General features: G+C 42.1%; 1 protein-coding gene across 1 annotated transcript in view; it reads left to right on the top strand.

The window, feature by feature from the left end:
- MYRFL (myelin regulatory factor like) overlaps positions 1–20,742 on the top strand; it is a 68,969-nt gene that overhangs the window by 25,709 nt on the left and 22,518 nt on the right. Inside the window, exons 10-15 of the mRNA XM_059726081.1 lie at positions 3,645–3,845; positions 4,212–4,320; positions 7,099–7,208; positions 17,437–17,600; positions 18,249–18,312; positions 20,333–20,418. Coding sequence (XP_059582064.1) covers positions 3,645–3,845; positions 4,212–4,320; positions 7,099–7,208; positions 17,437–17,600; positions 18,249–18,312; positions 20,333–20,418 — 734 coding nt within the window. The remainder of the gene's footprint in view (positions 1–3,644; positions 3,846–4,211; positions 4,321–7,098; positions 7,209–17,436; positions 17,601–18,248; positions 18,313–20,332; positions 20,419–20,742) is intronic.

Raw genomic sequence — 20,742 nt, forward strand, 5'->3', positions numbered from 1 at the left:
CCAGGCTTTTTCTTTTTTTTTTTTTTTTTTTTTTCAAGCAACAGTGCCATGGAACTGATCTGACCCTTGGCAGGTTTGCTGCTGTCCAGAGAACTCTGATTAGAAGCAACAAAATTGACTGCAGTACTATAATTTGGGGGTGTGTGGTGGCAAAGTGGGTGATGTATCTTGTTGCAGCCTCTGAGATTCAAATTCTACTCTGGACTTGGGCTGAAGGCTTTCCCCAGTTTACCCAGCTGGAAATGGGTCGCTGGTCACCAAAGCTGCAGAGTTAATGATGAACATATGTGATACTGGCTACACAAGTATGTAAAAAGTGCCACACTGGGTCAGTTAGCCTAGTAGTATCCTATCTCTGACAGTGGCAGAAGTGGATGCTCTGCATGGAGAGCACTGAACTGGATATATCTAATCCTTTATTCATTACCCATCCTGGCATCTGTCAGGTTTAGAGATGCCAGAGGAGTCATCTCCAACCATTCTGTTCAATAGCCATTAATAGATCTGTCACCTATGAATTTATCCAGTCTCTTTTTTGAACCTGGCTACATTATCTGTCTCCACCACTTTCTGTGGCAGTGAAGTCCACAAGTTAACTGCATGTTGCTTAGAAAAAAAGTACTTTCTCTTGGCAGACTGCTTGACTTGACTGCTTTGTGTATACTGGCATGAAGATTGGTGCGTTTTACCCAGGTTAGACTGATGGGTTGCTAAGCTTGGGAGTATCCTTGACCCTGGCTGTCATTTCACTTTGCTAATATTTGCTGGAGCAGAGGCATTGGAGTTGTATATTTGCAGATTCACTGGGATGTGGTAGAAGAGTAGTTCAGGCACCTTGCTACAGCTCTAAAGGTGTCACTTTGAGTTGTGCTGTGGACTTATGCTGAACATGTTGCTACATGCATCACAACCACATGTGATGTTTGGCTATAGAAACTGGCATGCCTTATGGGCTGTTGTGAGCTGGGGCTTTGTCACCATTTTTGATTTGTAGATTCAGGAAGACGCGTTCATTTTTACATTTAGTTCATTCTTGGACTAAGATTTTATGTCTAGTTTTGGAAAACTGTCATGGGCTGGGTCAGCAGCCCCTCTCCCCTGGTGCAACATCTCACCAAAACCTCCGTATGTGGGATGGGACTGTGAGCAGGCAGGGAGCTGTATGGGCAGCTAGGACTGCCCTATGGCTCTTCCCCAACACCCCACTGGGCTCAGGGGCCTGGGACAACCTGGAGGCAGCAATGGCAATGGTGGGGAGAAGCCACAGTGCAGGCTCTGGTCCTGCTTTTTCCCACCACAGCCACTCATTGTGGCTAGGGGTTCATCATGACCCCCCATGCAGGGCTGGGGCCAGGGCTGTGTGCTCAGCCTCGGGCTCAGGCCCTGCCTGTGCTGGTCTCCAGGCTTGAAGACCAGCACAGGCAGGGCCTGACAGTGAGGAGATGACAGTCATCAGGACTGCCAGGAAATGCTGTCCAGCCATGGTGCCTCCCCAGTCCTGCTGCAAGCCTGAGGGCAGTGGATATGCCATGGGCTGGAGTGCCTGGGCTTGGCAGGACCGAGGGGCCCACCATGGGCTGGACAGAGTCCCTCCATGGGCCGGATCCAGCCTGCAGGCTGTAGTTTGCCAACCCCTTCTCTAACTAGTGGCAATATAGCTGAAAGGTCATTAGCTATATTCAACAGGTCTGACATATTTGGAATAGAAGGCAGGATCATATATAAAGTCACTGCTTATTATAATGTGGTAGATCATCCTGAATGTGTTATATGGGAAAAGCATATGCTTTGGTCTGCAATACAGTAGAGTGAAAGATGAAGGAACTACATACTGAGTAGTGGTTAAGAGGCATATCAGATCATGCTCTAATTGTGGCAAACAGTAAGATGTGCACAATTCTGTGTGTCACAGATGGCATAGCCTTGCAAAAACACAGGCTTTATGAATATGCTGATTTTTTTGGCATGTTGATATTTTACTTGTACGTTAATGCCTGAATTCAATGTTAATATTTCAGTTTTAATAAAGAATTAGTTATACAAAACAAACAAACAAACATAACCCTAGGATTTATCCTATTTTTCTTGTATGCCTGAGAGCCAGATTACCTTATCTGATCTCGTGCAAGTAAATTGAAACAAGAGATAGTATCTTGTAGAATGAGTTGTTTATTTTAGGATCCCACAGTGAAAATGACAGTTGGTTTAACATGCCAGTTATAATTATTTGCTTTTACAGATGGTGACCTCTCCAGGAACTACTATTTTTAAACCTTTCAGGTCTCTCAAGCTAAGCAAATGTGTTCTGGATATTGTTGAGATTTGCCTGTTTCAGCTGATAAATGAAAGCAGAATTCATCTGGTAGTTTTGATTTGTTGCACTTCTTATTACAAAATAAATTTATTCCTGTCCACTTCAGAGAGCAATGTTTTTATTAGTCCAAAAATCACTTAAAAAAATCTTTGTTCAGCTTTTCTTCCTGCAGCATCTTAATAAGTTATAGGATGTTCAAAGCTGGTAAAGATATTTGATTCATGAAACTGCTTATTTATGCTGTATTGTTTGTTTCTTTGTTTGTGGGTGTTTTCAGAACAAACAAAGTGCTAAGTGCCTTTCAGACATAAAAGAAAGCTGAGTTCCTTTCCAAAAGAGCTTATATTCTAAAAGGCACGAACAAGAACAGAGAGAAATGGAAAAGGAAGTAGATACAATTATAATATATATTATTGAGGTGTAAATTTGGAGCTCTACTCGGAAATGACGTTTCCACTTTTCTAGGCACAATATGCAGGTAGACCAGAAAGATGGTACCTGTCCCAAAAAGCCTTACTATCAACAGTAACTAGAGGTGGGTGGGCAGGGCACCCGCCCTGGATGCCTACTGAGAGGGGCTACAAGAACAGCAACAGCTGCTGCTGCTACTGCCGCAGCTGATGTCGCTCTCACTGCCCATGGTGCAAAACTTCCTAGTTACACCTCTGCTTATGAAAATTATAATAAAGGTAATTGGCCACTGTAGATAATATAATAGGAAGTCTAATAGGGAGGAGGTCAATATAAACATTGTCCAGATTGTGCTTTCTAGGAATAATGTACTTGCTTTATTGTTTGAAGGGTTTGTCATGGGAATGTAGGATATATGAATTCAAGCCCAGACCCATCTCTGATTTGTTCACCATGAGCTTTGGAAATAAATACCAGGGAGGAATGAAAAAGCATAAAAAAGAAATAAATTGTATGTTCAGAGGGTTCCAAGGAATAATTTTTGAACTAGGTAGATTAAAATTTGCTGTGTGTTCTCGCTTCTAAATTTTAACCTGTTAGCAGGCCAGGAGAGAGCTTATTGGCATTTTGGAGAGGATTATGAGCTCTCCTACCAAACCTATATGCTGAGCATCTGACTTACCACGATAATAAAATGCAATACAAGAACAAAGTTTCTTGGGCACTGCAAACTGTTTTGTGGGATTCATTTTGTTAGAGGTTATTAAATTCTGTTTTTCATTTTGATGCGTCAGAAAAGCTCAGTAGCATAATTTCAATGTGAAAGATTTGTATGGCATTTCATTTTCATTTGGTAAATTGGATAAAGCAATAGTACATCCATGCTACTATATCTTTGACTGTAAATATTTTTTTTCAGGCATCTAACCCAGGGCAGTTTGAGAATGACAGTGATGTATTGTGGCAGCGAGGACATGTTCCAGAAACCATAGTCTGTCATGGTCGAGTAGGAATTAACACAGATGCCCCAGATGAAGCACTGGTTGTCTGTGGGAATGTGAAAGTTATGGGGACAGTCATGCATCCATCTGACAGTCGAGCGAAACAGAATATCCAGGAGGTGAGTGCTGTGGAGTATGTAGGGAGTTTAAATTTGCATCATAGTACATGTGTGGATTATTATTCTGACACATGAAGCAGTTTTTTTATTCTGGGCATTGTTGAAATATTGGCCTAAGGAAAATAAATTCACTGCTGTGCTTTGCAGAACCATTGAGTTTGATCTGGGCAGAATTTTTTAACTTGGGCATGAATGTGCATCTTTGAACCAAAGATGTCAGTGAGAACACAGTGAGAGTGGGTTAATGAAGGATGGGAAACTATTTGATAGTAGACATGTCAGGTACCTTGTTTTGCTAAGTAAACTTTTGACATGCCTTTAATGCTTACTGTTTCAACATGTGAAGCCTGGTATTTGTGCAATTAGGTTGATACAAATGAGCAGCTGAGAAGAATAGCAAAAATGAGGCTGGTCGAGTACGACTACAAGCCTGAATTTGCATCTGCTATGGGAATAAACAATACTCGTGAAACAGGTATTCAGTCAAACCTCTTTTTGTTCTAGCTTCCCAATTCCTTTATATTTGTATGTGGCACCATAGTGATTAATAATACCCTGTCATTTCCTTCTTATTCTTTAGGGCACAAGGCCTTTTTATTGTGTTTCTGTGTTAAAAACAGAGTAGAAAAATTTTATATTTATCCGATTGCACATCTCAGTTTTTGCAGGTGTGACCTGCTGAAACTTTTCCATTTTTGGTGTCAGCTCTAAGGTGATATCTATTTTTTAAAGGTTTTAACTAAATTATTTTCTGTATTTCACCCTTTTAAAAAATACCTCCTCTCGGGGCTGCTGCAGCTGCTGTGGTGGCAAGAAGGGCACCAGCTTTAGGGGGGGGGTACCAGAATTGTCCTCACCTCTGCAGAGTATGTAACCCAACAGCAAGAATAGCCCCATGTAGTTGTTCTTGCAGCAGAAGCAGCAGCCAGTGTACAGATACCCTGCTGCTTTAAGAGCAAGAACATGTGGTGGCAACAGCAGTAGTACAGATGAGGACTGCTTCAGAGTTCCTGGCATGGGTAAGACTCCTGTGCCCCCCTCCCCCTCTCAAAGCCTGTTTCCTTCATGCCCCTGCGTGTGGGCTGCTGCTGCCTCAGCATGAGCTCCCTGACCACTATGGCAGCAGAAATACAGGTCTCCAGGAGGCTCCCATTCTGGTGTCCCCTCTAAATCAGCACCTGGGGTGAGTGTCCCACTTGTCCACACCTAGGGTGCTGACAGACATGCAATTCCCTACTGTAACTCATGGAGCTTTCTGTGAAGTGCCAAGAGTTAGTGACCTCACCTGACCCAACAGACATTTGCTGCTGGGTTGAGGGAAGTGGGGGATTGTGCGCTACTTTGGAGCTGATCCAGGAGAAGATGTGTGTCCGCAGCCTCTCTCCCCTAGCCCCACCCTCCTCCCAGCTCTGGTGCTGTCTGCAGAAGGGGAAGAAGCAGGGGAGGGAGCTCTAGGCTGGGGCTTGCTGGCAAAGGGCTCCAATCCACCTGTCCCCTCTCTAGCCTGGACTGGGATTTGCCCAGCCTATAGCTTTTTCTCCCCGCTTCCACCCTGCAGACAGTATCTAGGTATAGAGCTGGGCCCTGATCAGATGGAAGTTAATGAAGGCGCTGTGCTTTGGAGTGGCTTCATCTGAACCCCCATTAAATGAGGGTTAATTTGTCATGTGATCAGTTATTTTTAAAGTGTTCTGCAGCCATGCTTTTCTGTCAGAGCACAGCTGTAGAGTACTTTCAAGGGGCCACTCACGTGGCAAATGTCATTTCTGCCAGTGCCCCTAGTTGCACTACTACCCTAAATGTTTAGATGCTGTAAGCGACAATTCCCCCTCCAAATCTGGAAGGCAAGAGTGAAACAAGGTGAAGGAGAAGGTCTCACAGAGATGAGGATTCTTTTCTTTACCTTTTGTCAAAGCACAAAACCAATAAGATAGGCAGTGAACTACAAGGGCATAAAATTTGTATAATCATTTAGAGGCAATGAGTGATATGTGATTCACAAGTGACTAGTAATATGTCAAGCTTGGGGATGTGTAGAAAGATTAGAAATCTATATGGACAGCAGGAAATCACTTTGAACACCATTTTTAAAAAAAGCACGAAAAGCTGGCTCATTTCAGGGAATAACCAACCATTGACTGAAACAGGTCAGGAGGAAACTTCCATTATGAATTGTTTATTCTGTAATATTCTGTAACTGTCTGTTTTCTCTTGCCCATCCTGGTTATGGCAGTTGGTGAAAACAGGATGCTGGATGATAGTGACATCTGGTCTGACCCAGTATAGCAAATCCTATGTTCCTAATTTAGCTGTCTATTAAATTGTTCACAAAGGGAGAATTTGATGGCACTTCCAGATAAGTGTTCTTACAGTGATTTGCTCACTGTGGTATAGATTAAAATGAAAATAAGTGCAACTAGAGCTGGACAAAAAATTTTTGTTGGAAAGTTTTGGTTTTATTTTTCTTTTGCATCAGAAAATGCTATTTTGTTGAAAGAGAAATGTTTCCTGTGTTCATTTAAGGTCTGTCAACTCCCTGCCACTGCTGTAATTGCAGTACAATGTAGACATCACACAAACTAGCCTACACATGAACTAGCTCAGGTACTGGTTGCAGTCTAGCCATGGCAACATGGGGCTCAACAGAACTATTAATGTTTTCCCAGTTTTTCAGATAAATAATCTTATTTTTGCTGCCTGCGCTAAGTGCAATGTTGAGCTCCATGCTGCTGAGCTTAGGCTGCTAGTGGTACGTGAGCTAACTAGGCCAAAGCTAGCTCAGGCATGTTGATACTGTATGCTACAGTGACTGAAAAATAGACACGCCCTGAGATTAAAATTTTGTATAGGAATGAACAGGAAAAAAATATCAGTGTAAGATATGTCTGATACAGTCTTGACATGCTGTTTAGAGTTTTGTTTCTATTTGGGTAATGTAAGATTAAAATCAATTACATTCCAAAAAAAATTTTTCACTTTATCAAAATGAAATGTTCCAATCAACCAGAAGTTTAAAAAATAATTTCATTTTATATTTTTGTAATTGCATTTCATCATAACTGTTTCTGTTTCATTTTGGAATAGAGAGAAAAACAAAATTATAGGATTTTCCACAAAATGGAAAATGTAGTTCGAAGCTCAAACTGTAATTTCTAGGATGACCCCATTACAGAAAACACAAATCTGGATCTGTGAATAAGTGGTATTGCTTTTTTTTTTTTTTTTTTACACTAAACTTTATTTTTATGAATAGGAATAATAGCCCAGGAAGTGAAAGAACTTTTGCCTCAAGCGGTAAGAGAAGTTGGAGATATTACGTGTGAAAATGGTGAAAAACTAGAGAATTTCCTCATGGTTGATAAGGTACGTTGTTACCAGGTATATTGTTTTTTATTGCCACTCCATTTTTATGATGCATAAGTGCACATGGCATTTTACGTAAAAGTTTACAACTCTTAACATATTTTTGAAAAATGTCACTATACATAAATATTTTTTTAACCCAAAATTGCACATAGGGGTTTTGAAATTCATAACTCATTTGCTCTTTTCTTTTGAAGGAAGAAAGGTCCCTTCCTGAATCATATTCTGCCTTGAGTAGCTAACGTGATAATCCTAGCTATTTAGTAAATTAACTTCACACTATTTTTTCCCCCAAAGATGCCTAGGAGGTAACCAACAAAAATTCCTTTCCCTTTACCTATACCATCAGAACATTGTTGAAACATTTTAAAGTCTTTTTGAGGAAAATAAACGCTGAAACTACAACTAGGTAGTCATCCCATGGAAATATATCTTTTATATCCTTTTCAATAGCTGTTTGTATTAGGCTTAGTCTTACACACTGTAATTTTGCTCACAAAACTGCAAATAAATGTGTCTGCAGCTCAGAGTATACCTATGGAGGCAGAACTCCTTCTTTTGTGCTATCAGGGCAACTTCCCCAGACTAGGAATTGACCACTTTGAAGAACAGGTGTTGTGGGGCAAAGGGGGGAAGGTGTTTCTCTGCTGCTTGCCTCCCCTTCTTGAACAATGAGTCAACTCTGTACTTATTTGCCAGACCTGGGTCCCCAGTCTGAGGAGCAGGCAGTGGTTTTGCCTGTCTGCTCCCTCTCCAGGTGACATTTAAAGGCCATGGGGCCAGGAGCTGAGGCAGAGAAAACTTCCTTGGCCCCAGTTCCTGGGCCACAGCCTTTAAATGCTACCCATGCCACCCAGCTGTTCATGGCCATGGTCCCTTCAGCGGCAGGTGACTCCCATAGGTGCACATCACTCCTGGTGGTACAGCTGCTGTCCTGGAATCATGCAAGCTGCCGGAAGCTGTGGGGATGTGAATGCACTTTGAGGACTGCTGCCTGGCTGTGCTGTAGTGGTCTCCAGTATTGAATTCTAGTATCTGATTCAAAAAGCATTTGGTTCTATTCAATTAAGGCCCCAGTTTTTGTGGACATTGAGGGCATGTCTGCATCACTTCTGAGGCATGCCTGGTAGTGCCACCATAAAGCACTGACCAGCACTCTTGCTCCTGCACCAGATCCCAGAAATGAGGCAACTAGGCTTTCTTAGAATGAAAGTGTGCGTGTGACAATTAACGTAGCTGAGACTGAAACTAAAATCAGTGCTGGACACTTGGATTGTACTGGCTTGTTTACAGGAACTGTCATGTACAGAGTAGAGCAGACAGGGCTTGCTTCATGACAGTAGATATATCACTAAGTCCTGACCTGCAGCTGATGCAAAGCCTCACTTTGGTCAGTTGGATTCTACATGGGCACAGGGATCTACCCATATGAAACTCATTTTAAGATAGGAGGTGGGGATTGAGATGTGTGAATGTGCTGAAAATGCTTTCATTTGTGAATCTAAAGTTATTTTCTGTTGTGTCTGCTAATGCCAAGTCATTTATTTCTGAAGGCCCTGGGACAAACACAGTGGGGGGCCTAGACTATTATTGCCAGTCAGGCATACCTTAGTCAGTGAAGAGAGAGAAGTTTCAGCACTGGGACTTAATAACTGGGGCTCCAGCTATTAAGGTGTAAAACTATCCAAGACATTTCAAAGAGCAAAACTGTTTATTTGTGCATGCAAATTGCAATGCTTTAAAGGTTAATGAGGGAGGAAAAAATGAATTCCCTGTTCAGGTATATACTATATTGACTAATGGGTAAAGATATCCCTATTAAAATCATGATAGTAGTATTTTAGCAAAGCTTAAAATACATAGATGCTTAAAATGAAGTGTTGCCAAATATAATATGGATAGAGGTTTCTTAAGACTGGCTGCTGTAGCTGTAGTAGTATAACTGCAGAAAGTTTTTCTTTTGAATCTCAGTAGTTAAATTAATTTAACACTACAGAGAGAAATTGCATATTTGTACACTTAACCTCACAAATAACAGATTTCTTATTCTACTCCTTGTATAACTACTTTACATAAGCTACAAAAAGATAATTCTGAGGGTTCTATATCAAATATCTATCTTAGACCCTTATCATTTAAAAATCATGCCATATGAAATGTCTGTGGTACACAGAGTCATCCACAAGCTCTGACAATGAAGATTATGCCTTTGTTTGCACTACAGTTTTTCCTTATTTATTGTCTTTTTCAAGTGCAGCAATAAGAGAAAAGTTGTATCTTGATAGGTCACTGAACAGTCGCTCTTAAAATTCAGCTGATCATCTTATCTTTTCCTTCTGCCAGTAGGCCAGTATCATAAAAGCAGATAATACTCTTGGTCTCATTTTGTGGCAAGTGTTTATGGGATCATAAATAAAGAATATGGTTTTGATTTTCATAAGGCTAGAATTTCAGCAAAACTTGATTGGAAAACTCGACCAAAGTAATATGAAATTGGAAATGGGATGAGAGAGGTTATGCAGTTATGCCAGTTACAATGACTGGTGGGTTTTTGCTTTATTCCATATTGATTGTAATTATATTTTCAACTGCTTTTTCTGTATTCTATTGAAAGCCATCAAATGAAAGATCTTTCACTAATATGGAATAGTCCATATCCTCCTGTACATAATCATATTTTATTAAGAAATAAGAAAATGATGAAATTAAGAAAACATTTTACATGATAAACTTGCAAACAGGCTGTTTGGTATGCTGTGCTTGTGAATTTCAGGCCAGGGAAAATCTTCCACATGGTGAACAAGCTGGCAAATTCAGGCCACTCAATCAATAAATCATTCATGATTTAATAACAGATTAGAGTATTTTCCACTATTCCATTCCATTTGCCATTTAATTGGCAGAATAAGATTCCATCTGAACAAGTTTGGCGGCTGCTGCTGGGCAAGGGAGGGGATGAATATTACCTCTCCCCAGTGATGGAGTTCCATCTTGCTCAATGGTGAAAATGAACCCATGCCTTTCATGCCTACTGTTTAAACTGGGGAAAGGGTGGAAGTTATACCTACCATTGAAAGGAATTAGTAATGGAGTTGCTCAAGCTGTTGAAAATGATAACTATTTATGAGCAAGTGATTTCTAGGTACTTGTTCAAAAGTACCATATTTTGAACTCAGTGACTTCAAAAGCATTTATTGCTGAACAGACATTTTCTGATGTAAGAAAGGCGCTTACAAAGTGGCTACAACTTCATAAAGATCTCTTATTCAAGGGAGTTTCACTTGGATCCATCTCTGACTTCCTAGCCCCTTAGCAATCTGGTTTAGGGAAGACTGAAAATTATTTGGTGAAACAACTCTGGGAAACTGTATTTTTGACTAAGTGAAATCATGGCTGCTTTCTGTTGAAAGTATCTTGGGGAACATGACCAGTTTTTTGTGGAAAATCTAAATGTTTTATTGGAAAAAAACAAATGGTCTGAAACAAAATTGCTTCTTTTTCGAGTGGAAAAAAGGTGCTTCATGTCCTCCATTCTTTGGTAGTGGGTTACCTTTATTCCTCAACTAAGTAGCAAGTCCATCCTGAAATTTTGATAGGGTATTTTATATTACAGTATAAAATGAAGATGTGATTTTATCCTCATTGGGTCAACCTCCTTCAACTGTTGCTGACTCCCTAATGCCTTCCCCTCTGCATCTCTACATTTCTCTCCCTCTCTCTCTCCCCTCTGGTATTGCTCTGTAATTGTCCCTCTGATGGGTCTCCCATATTCTCTAACTCTCCCTGCAAATTTCTTCTGAGTTTGAAAGTATTTTGTTTCAGTTTTTCCCCTCTGTGTGTTCCTTTTCCCTAGTTCCCCCTTCCCTCCGCTAGACCCCTCTGGCCTTCATACTTTCTTGGTTGTTTTCCTCCTCACTCACTTTACCTCCATGACATCTCCAATAAATTTTGTTCTTCCTTTCATCTGACACCCATAACGCTGTTCTTGGGCTTACTTTTCCTATTCTGCCCTCTTCTAATTTCTGTTGCATTACCCTCTCCCATTCCAAAATTCCTTCTGATTTCTTACATCCCCTCTTACATCCCCATGGTTTATTTACTGCACTCTGGACCTAGGATTTCCCACTTAGGTACATACACTTCCTCTAGACTGCCTGTCCTCTCCCTCTTTTCCCAGGCTACAACTATGGCTTAAGGAATGATTCAGACCTTTTCAATGTTTGTTCAAGTAAAAATAGTAAGGATACCTCACCAGTAGCCATTGGAGTATGCACTGTAGAATCAAGTGCTCCAGGACTTGAAAACACACAGCAGTGATTATCAGGCAGTAGCTTGACACATTGATTAGATCTTATCCTGGTTTTGGGAGGCCAATGACTTTTGACACACGCCAGATCTTTGGCAGCTTTCCTTTGCATATTACCCTTGTGAAAAATTGAACCAACCAAGAATGAGCACATGGGCCAAGATGCTTCAGGAACTCAGGGGAGATGTTGTCATAGCCTGGGGCAGTGTCAGACTTGATGCTGTTCAAAACCTTATTAAGTTCAAGAACTGTGAAGGGCTCTGGATAGGTTCTGGTCCAGTGTGTCTGGTCAAAGTCTGTATGAGCGAGTACTTGCACTAGGAACATTCACTGAAAACAGTTTTAAAAGGAAGCTCAAGACAGGCACTTTTTCCTTGACCACACAGTAGTATACAATGCTGTTTGGCACTCTGGTCTGCTTGTAAAAATAGCAAGGGTCCTACCAGCATGAGTGACTGACATTGTCAAACTGCTCCTTTGCAAGAGATGGTTCAGGGTGAACGTGGGTGAGAAGATGAGCACTTGGAGAAGATAGACCAACGGACTACCTTAGGGATTTGTCCTTGCTCTGACCTTGTACAACCTCTATATCAGTGACCTGCCACAAACCCAGTCATAGAAATTCATTGATGCTGATGATATCTGCTGTAGATTCCAAGCTCAGATTTTCTTTATGCTAGAACACACTTTGAACAGTGGTGTCACATACCTAACCAACTATTGCAAGACTTGGCACCTCCAGCCAAACATCAGTAAGATAATTTCCAGAATTTTCCACCTACCCTATGCCAATGCTGCCCAGGAGCTGAACACCTACCTGAATGGTCCAAGGCTGAGGCAGGAAGCACAACCCATCTACTTGGGCATGATGCTAGGCTGGACATTGAGCTACAGTGAATGCTTGAAAAAAACAGCCATGAAAGTTAAGCTGCTCAGCAGTCTCCTTAACAAGCTGGCTTGGGTCATCATGGGGTGCAAGAGCCTCAACCCTAAGGATGTCAGTTCTTGCCATCTTGTACTCGATGGCAGAGTACTGCACACCAGTCTGGAACTGGTCATCACACACCAAATTCGTTTATGTGCAGCTACATTCAATGATATGCATCATTTTGGGAACTCTTTGATTGATCCCTTGGCCATGGCTCCCAGTCCTGAGCAACATTGTTCCCCCTTATATCCAATAGGAAGTTGCAACAAGCAAGCTACTGGAGAAGATCTATGCCAATCCAAGCCTGTACGACTATCTCTTAAATCCACTTGCTGCATGTCTATCATCACAACACCCACTGTAGTCCAAACTGCTGCACCCAGACTGCACAGCGGAGACCCTCTGGTATGAGGTATGGAGGTCAACATTACCACCGAACAAGTTCCTTACCATAGATTCTACAGTCTTCCCACCTGGCTTTAACCTGCCATGCTGTCAGTGGGCCTTGCTGAATAGGTTCCAGACAGGGCAAAGTCTATCTGCAGCCAACCTCCACCAGTGGGGTCTTCACGACAATCCAGACTATAGCTGTGGTAAAACACACACCATGTCGCATATTGTCGATGACTGCCTGCTGACTAAATTCAGTGGTAGTCTACAGGAACTGTACATGGCCACTGAGGACACTATTACATGGCTCAGCAATTATACACACACTGACTAACTGACCAGTAACCATGACCTGTACCTCTTTTGGCAGACGTTTGGGCCTCTTGTAGACATGTATTTTGTACTGTTTTCAGTAAATTCTTTGGAAGACAGAAGTCTACCATTCTGAAGATGTGTTGAATTTAGAGTTTTGGGGTTTTTCAGGGGAATCTGGTCTACATACAGAAAGCAGCCCTCCCCAAAACAGCCAATAATTAGAGCACTTGTCTGTAATATGGGTGACTGAACTTCAAGTTGCTGATCTGGTCTAAACCATGCAGAGCAGAGACAGGAAACTTGGCTCAGGTGAGTGCCATGGTGGTCAACTGTTGGCTAGTTTGGCATGGATTTCTTTCAATTGCTTCTGTTGGAACTGTTCATTTGATACAAATAATTAAATATTAATTAGGGCAGGGACTTTGATGTCCTACACACAACCCAGACCACTGGGTATTAGCTAATTTGGGATGAGGGTTTCTGTTTCCCTAATCAGATTAGCCACTCACCTGGGATGTGAAAGACTCTAGTGAAAGTCATCTCCTATTGATATTTAATTATTTATACATTAATTGTTGAGAGAGGAATTTCATAGGATAGGAAAAGTAGTTAGTCCAGTTTGTATTCAGTACCTTCCTTCTCTTCAGTGAGTCACTAATCCTAATCTGCCCTTTCTTCCACAGAAAACACTTTTTCATTTTGCTAGGTGAGTCATTTTCTTGGTTGCTTCAAGCTACCTAGGAAAGATTCATGCATGATTTGAGGAGAATAGAAAGGACAATAGCTTCATATCATTGATATGTGGACAAGTGACCGTATAATTGATTTCACAGTTCTAAGCACATGAGGCTATTTTGAAGTCACTTGTCAGTAAACATACTGTAGGTCTCCTAGAAGTGGTCCATTTCACAATTTACCACCTGTTGCCTCGCTCTGGTTTTCTTTATGCTAAACAATGTACAGTTCTGTAGAATGCAGTCATCACTTTTTTAAATGCACTTGATATTTATAATTAGGGCTGGGTGTTTGAGTGGTCAAACAAAATTTGGTCAGTTGACCAGTCAAATACCAGTAAAAAAATTTTTAAAATTGCCATTATGTCCAAATAATACACAGTACAATTTTTCCATTAAGAAATGTGTGAAAATTTTTTTTAAAAATCATAGTTGTGTCATGAAAACTACAAAAAATGTATTTTTTCCTCTAAAATAGCTATAATCTTTGACTGGTTAAAAAATATGCAGTCAATTGACCAGTCTGTTGAAAATATTTGACTGGTCAATTGACCAGTTCCTGACCCTATTTATAATGAAGTGAAGCTTTAAAAAGTGAAGCTATGCACTTGTTTCTGCATAACTTGAATATACCTCCAGCAGTCCAGCAACATTTACCACAATAATTGCTTCATTCCAATTATGCCTAGCATGGGAAAGCAGTTCTAAGATGGTTAAAAAAACAGCAAAAACCCCATGCTTTCATCATGCTATTGGCATGGGCCTATGGCAATTTCAGTTTAGAAATGGATATGTGTAGGTGGGTGATACCTGGGAGAATGTTGGCAACCTGCCCAATTGTAGGTTTGGTAGCATAAAGGGTGAGAGGGAGTCAAGGGGAAAGTTGATTACTGGTACTGGGTGAAATTTGTACTGAAAAAATAAAAGGGAGTTTCTGTTATGGGCTGAATAACAAGTCAGCCAGAATGCAGAAAGATCATGGAAGATGATGATTGTAGAGTCTATATGGAGCCATTGGGGCCATCATAATTAAATACTTTCCTAGTCCCATCCATGATGAAATGTGAACAATCCATTTGTCCAATGATTGTGCTCACTTGTTCTCCCTGTCTCTGAGGTCATGTCTGTATTATTTTCATGGTGCTTCCAAGACCACCACCACCACAAAGTATAACCTTGCCTGCTCACTCTTGCTCTGCACATGCCAGAGTATGGATGTGATGCAGTGAAGCTGCTCTGAGGATGTCTCCTGCCACTGTCCTTGAGAACTCTGCCTAAGCGTGCTTGAGAGTGGCAGTAGAAGACACCCTGAGGAAGACTGCACAGGTTTTGGCCACGTAGAGCAGAAGCTGGTTGTTGGTGCACACTGCCTGGCAGTGCTTGGAGGAACACTGTGAAAGTGATGTAGACCTGCTCCCTGGCTAAGTACAGATGGTCAAAAAACCCAAGGCTGAATCGATTTAGTCTTTGCAGGTTACTCTAAACTGCAGAGATTAAACTGACTAATAAGCACTGGAAATGCGGAGGGGGTGCACATGCACCCCCTGAGTGTGGCAGTGCACCCTCAACAAAAAGGCGCCATTGACATTGTCGGTATTGCCTGCGAGCAGTTGCCACTCGCCATCCCCCTCCCGCTTGCCCCTGGTCAGCGCTCACCACCCCTCCCCCCCCACAGCACTGGTGGCATCTGTGGGAGCTCCCCAGTTACTGCCACCACGCTTCTGCTGCCGCCACCATGCTCCCGCTGCTGCCATGCCCCTCCAGCCACCAGGAGCATGCATTGTTTATGCTAACAAGTGAACAGACATTTATTTTTTGCAGTTACATGCCTGCAGTGACTCAGGCCAGGAGTCAGGGGGTGCTAGAGCATGGCTCTCTGGCACGTAGCCAGCATGGACTATACTTGCTTCCTCTTCTTGCATGAATCCCAGAGGTCTCTGGGATTTGCAGTCCAGAATCACAGCAGGAAGACTCTAAAGGGTTGCTCATTACTTCCTCTTCCTGCTTCCAGGTGCATCTGGGATTTGTAGTCCATAGTCACAGCCAGCAGTAAATTTAGGGTAGGGGCAGCTCTGTACTTGGGGGAAAGGAGGTTTAACCCCTCCCTGGCCCCAGCCCCCAGCCAGGGTTTGCCTTGGGAGGGTAGGGGGGAATAGTCTCTACCTCCCCCCATTCTGCCCCTAACCCTTCTCTGCTGGAGCAGACAGCACAGCCTAGCCCAGGGCTGCAAAGCATGCTGGGATGCTGGGGACTGATTTAACTTGAACCAGGAAGGGGTCTGGGGCAGAAGTTTCATAAACTGGTTTGATCCAAATCAGTTAAATCTGATACTATATTCAACCAGGTTTATTTTAAACAAGTTTCAGCCATTTTGAAACTGGTTTATATGCACTGAGCTTCTGCCCCGTTACAAATTTAAACCAGTTTCTGATGACATATGTAACTTCTGTCCTTAGCCTTGGAGACCAGGGGAATTCATGTTCAGTACATAGCAACAACACATAATGGAGCAGCTTGCCCACCCTCCTCTTATGCAACAGAATATGGTTTTTGCTAGCAGTTTCTGGAGCAGGGTGCAGCTAAAATAGCATAAATCCAAGTGTGGATGTCTACCCTTGCGCTTTTTAATTTTTCTAATTCAGCCCACTGTTATTCAAAACAAATCTTTGACTATGACCTGCAACAGGGGTATCAAACTCATGGATGCCCACAGACCAAAGCAGCAGTGGTCCACAGGCTAGATGAATGGTGCAGGGTGGACTCCACAGACTGGATTAGGCCCACAGCCAACCCACCATGCCAAGTTCAACACATGCAATGCTCATTCCAGATGGTCTGGGACCTGTCAGGAAGAGGTCCAGCATCCCAAGCACGTGGCTGCCACTACAGGAATAAGCCATGGTGCCAGGCTTCTTCCTACAGTGCTGCTGGGGCTCCAGCACCACTGCAATCAAATGCCCAGGTGAGATCTATAGCACTGGAGCCCCAGCAGCACTGTGGCTTCTTCCCACTGCTGCACCAAGTGCCTGGTAGAGCATCTCAGTGCTGGAGCCCCAGCAGCACCATGGGAAAAATTCTGGCATCACAGGCACTTTGCTGCTTCCATGGGAATACACTGCAGTGTTGCTGAGGCTCCAGCACTGTGAGTCTTGCCCAGGCACTTGGCTGTTGCCATGGGAAGGTCCCCCATCACAGCCACAGTCAGAGTAAAAATCTGCAGGCCAGATCCAGCTCTGAGGGCTGGATCCAGCCTGCCCATCTTTGACACCCCTAGCCTACACAGTCCTTCAGTTCATTCACTTGCTTATTCAAGAGCTCATTTCCAATTTACTGCAAATTGAACATAAGCACTTTTACAACTCAAGTTAGCAATCTAGCAAGACGATTTTATAGTCCCCAAGAGGCCTTGCATTTTTATGTTGTATTAACTTGTTTGCATCTTAAATACTTCAGTCCTCTTTGGATGGGTGGGCTCTAAACATATCTGTAAGGGGATGTCAAATCTCATTGATTAATGCACTCTGTGTACCTCTCTTGTTTTTGTTTGATCTTCAGGATCAGATCTTTATGGAGAACATTGGTGCAGTTAAGCAGCTTTGTAAACTAACTAACAACCTTGAAATCAGGATAGAAGAATTGGAACTGTGGAATAGAAAACTGGCCAAGCTGAAACGGATAAGCAGTTTAAAGTCAACAGTCAGTGAAAAGAGCACAGTCAGGTATCCTCATATCAGCTCCAGGGTATTTTCTCATGGTTCTGTTAAGGGATTTGATAATGCATCCTTGGTCTGGTACAAGTTAAAGCTATTTTAGTCTGACAGTGGACTCCAGTTCAATTCTAGGTGTGCTTTCTTCCAGTTTTTATAATTCAGGTCATGTGCAGTACGTGCAAGCTTTCTCATTTCTTAAGTCACTTAAAAGTAATATCTCCATATTTGAAATGGTAGCTCAGTAGTGATTGCTTCTGGGAGTTCTGTATTCTAAGAACATGATACAAGAATAGCTCTTGTTATAGCCTCATAACTTGGAAATTGCTGTTTAGAGAACTTCACAAAAGCCTCGTTTATGAAGCAAAAATTCATTACTATTTCTATGAGAAAATGATGTGCATTTCATATTTCTAAATCTCTCTTTTTTTTTTAAGGTTTTCTTTTAAATTAAATTTAGCATTTAATAATATTCACCTGAGCAAGTTAACTAGAGGCTTTTGTTCTTGAAAATGAATCTAACAGCCCTTTTAATTTTTTTTCTTTTTAAATGTTATCATCACAAAAGCAAGTGACATTAAAATCCATCTTGAAAAAATCCCTTTTCCATTTATTACTTGCTGAAGTATTTGAATGGTAATGAGTTTTTGTACATTACAGCAAATTCAGTCGACCTGCTAGTCTTCTACCCTCAAGAAAATCAGTTTCTATAAAACCCAGCAAGGTGAGTAAAATTAAATGTGTGGAGAGAGAGAGAGAAAGGGGGAGAGAGGGAGAAAGAGTGAAAGAGGGGTTTTTTTGGTAAGGTTTAAGCACAAACACTTTTAATATTTAGAGGAAATAATTTCAATATGCTAAAGGGCTTTTTATAGGCATATATTATACCCTGTTAAAATCTATTTTTAGTTGCATTGAAAATTATATTAATATCTCTAAAATAGAAGTAGAGGCAATCAGAATTCCTTAACTAAGATTATTTAGTGTTGCATAATCAGCTGCTGCAGCAAAGGAAAAGAACAATCAAAGAGAGCGTATGTATGATTCTAATACAAGCATTACTGATTTTGGGGGAAAAATGTTTATTCCTTGGAAATCAGAAATAGTTCCAAGCTTTGTGATGGGAGAGGTTGTGGAGTTTGAAAAGCATGTGAGAGGTACAGCCATAGGGCTTAGTTTGTAATAGTTGTGTTCTCTGCATTCTGATACAGTCTCATTGCAAGAGACTGACAAAGTCAGAAGATATGCGTTGAGTTACTTCAGTACAATATCTCCTGCCCTTCAGGCTGCTCACCCTTTCAGAAGCAGATCCAGAACTTTGAAAAGCAGGGTGCAGGAGCAGCAACTGGTATTGAGGGGGTGGCTGAACACCCCCTCCCTGACTCATTCCCTACCCCTCCAACTGGGGTAGGCTGACTGCATCATGAGAGGAGCAACTGGGGACTTTTTAAGTCCCCAAAGCAGGTATGACTTCTCACCTCCTCTTCCCCTACTCCTTCATCTGCTGCTGCCACTGGTCTGGGGGTGAGGGGTGTTCCAGAGCCATTCAGCCAGGTGGCACAGGACCTGGGCTTAGCCAGGGACAGTGGCAGTTATGTTGGTGGTGGACAGGGAGGTTTTTCCTCCCCAGGCCTGCTCCTGTGCTGGTAGGGAGCACCCAGGGGGAACCGTGCAGTGAGGGAGAACCCACCTGCCACTGCTGCTGCCCCAGGCTGACCCCCGCTCCTGTGTAGCCCATGTGGAGTAGGAAAAGAGCTTCTCTTGCCCCTGGGACAGTAGAAGCAGCAGGTGAGGGCTGGGAGGGAGCAGGGGGGGGGGAGGGTAAATGACGTGCCTTCTAAGCATGAAAGGGAAGAGTTGGAAGGGGGTTCTTACCTTCTTCAGGGATAAAGTCCCCAGTTGCTACTCCTGCTGTGTGGTCAGAAAGGGGGATACAGCCACACCACTATGCCGGGGCTGGATTAATGCATAGGCAAACTAGGCACATGCCTAGGGACCTGAGCTGCAGGGAGCCCTGGTCCTTCTCTCCGTAGCAGTGGCAAAAATGGCCCTGTCTGCCTCCCTTCTCCTCCACTCCACTGGCTTTGCCACTGCAGTGGCTGCTTCCTAGCAGCAGCTCCAAGCCCTGCTCCCCACAGGTAGGAGTGCTGAGGTGGGGAGGGGGGACTCAACTGGCCCAGGGCCCACAAGTTTTTTTGCCTAGGGCCCACTAAAAGGTTAATCCAGCCTTGCACTGCACCCCTCTGAATCTGTCCCTGCACACTTTGTACTTCTGTCTTCTGTTATCACTGGTGCCAGTGTGCAGCTCTGGCTGACGGGACAAAACATATACTATTTATCCAATAAAGATCATGTTTTGAAACACTTCTTTTTCCTTGCTTGAAATGCTGATGTTCATTTGTTTACCTTGATCAGAATGCATACTAGAGGTCCCTCATATCTAGATGTTGGCATTCCCAATTAATTTCTTTATTTGACTTAAATTTACTTCCACACTGGGGAGATGAGTAAAAAAGTAGCTTTTTCCATGAACAATACCAGTTCCATGTTTTTTTTTTTGCCTGCTTTCTTTTCCTATTCTTCCATTTTCCTGAGCTCACATATTGTATAGTATTTCTGCTACCCTGCTGTCAAGAGAAGTATATCAGCATTTTTAGACAAAATTAGCTTTATTAGCAATTTATTAGCCATCTAGTAGGCAGCTACATGTTACAGACTATTTTATGTCTACTAAAAACTTTTTCTAGGTTTGCATTTCTGGCAAGAGAGATTCATGCTCCAACAGGATTTTCCAGATGACTGTAATAGCTTTGGTGGTTATTATGGCACTATGGTAGGAAAAATATCTCAACAAATTGATTGTTTATTCTTTCTACTCATGTTTTAAAAAATTAGATTCTCAAAGTTAGCTTTGGTTTGGAAGAAACACTTTAAATTAGAATTTGGAACTGCTTGAAGGAATTGCTGCAAAAATGAATGTAGCTTTTTCTTTTCATTCTTATTATTCAGAGCATAGAATATTTCCAAATTAATAACATGAATACCTGTATGCTATAAATGCAGCATTGTCAGAATACTTCTATAATCATGAAGCATTCATGCAAAACAGGGACAACAGCCATCCCTGTTCAGAACAACACATTTTATAATACTTTTA

This window comes from Alligator mississippiensis, chromosome 4 (genome assembly GCF_030867095.1).
Source record: "Alligator mississippiensis isolate rAllMis1 chromosome 4, rAllMis1, whole genome shotgun sequence".
NCBI lineage: Eukaryota > Metazoa > Chordata > Crocodylia > Alligatoridae > Alligator > Alligator mississippiensis.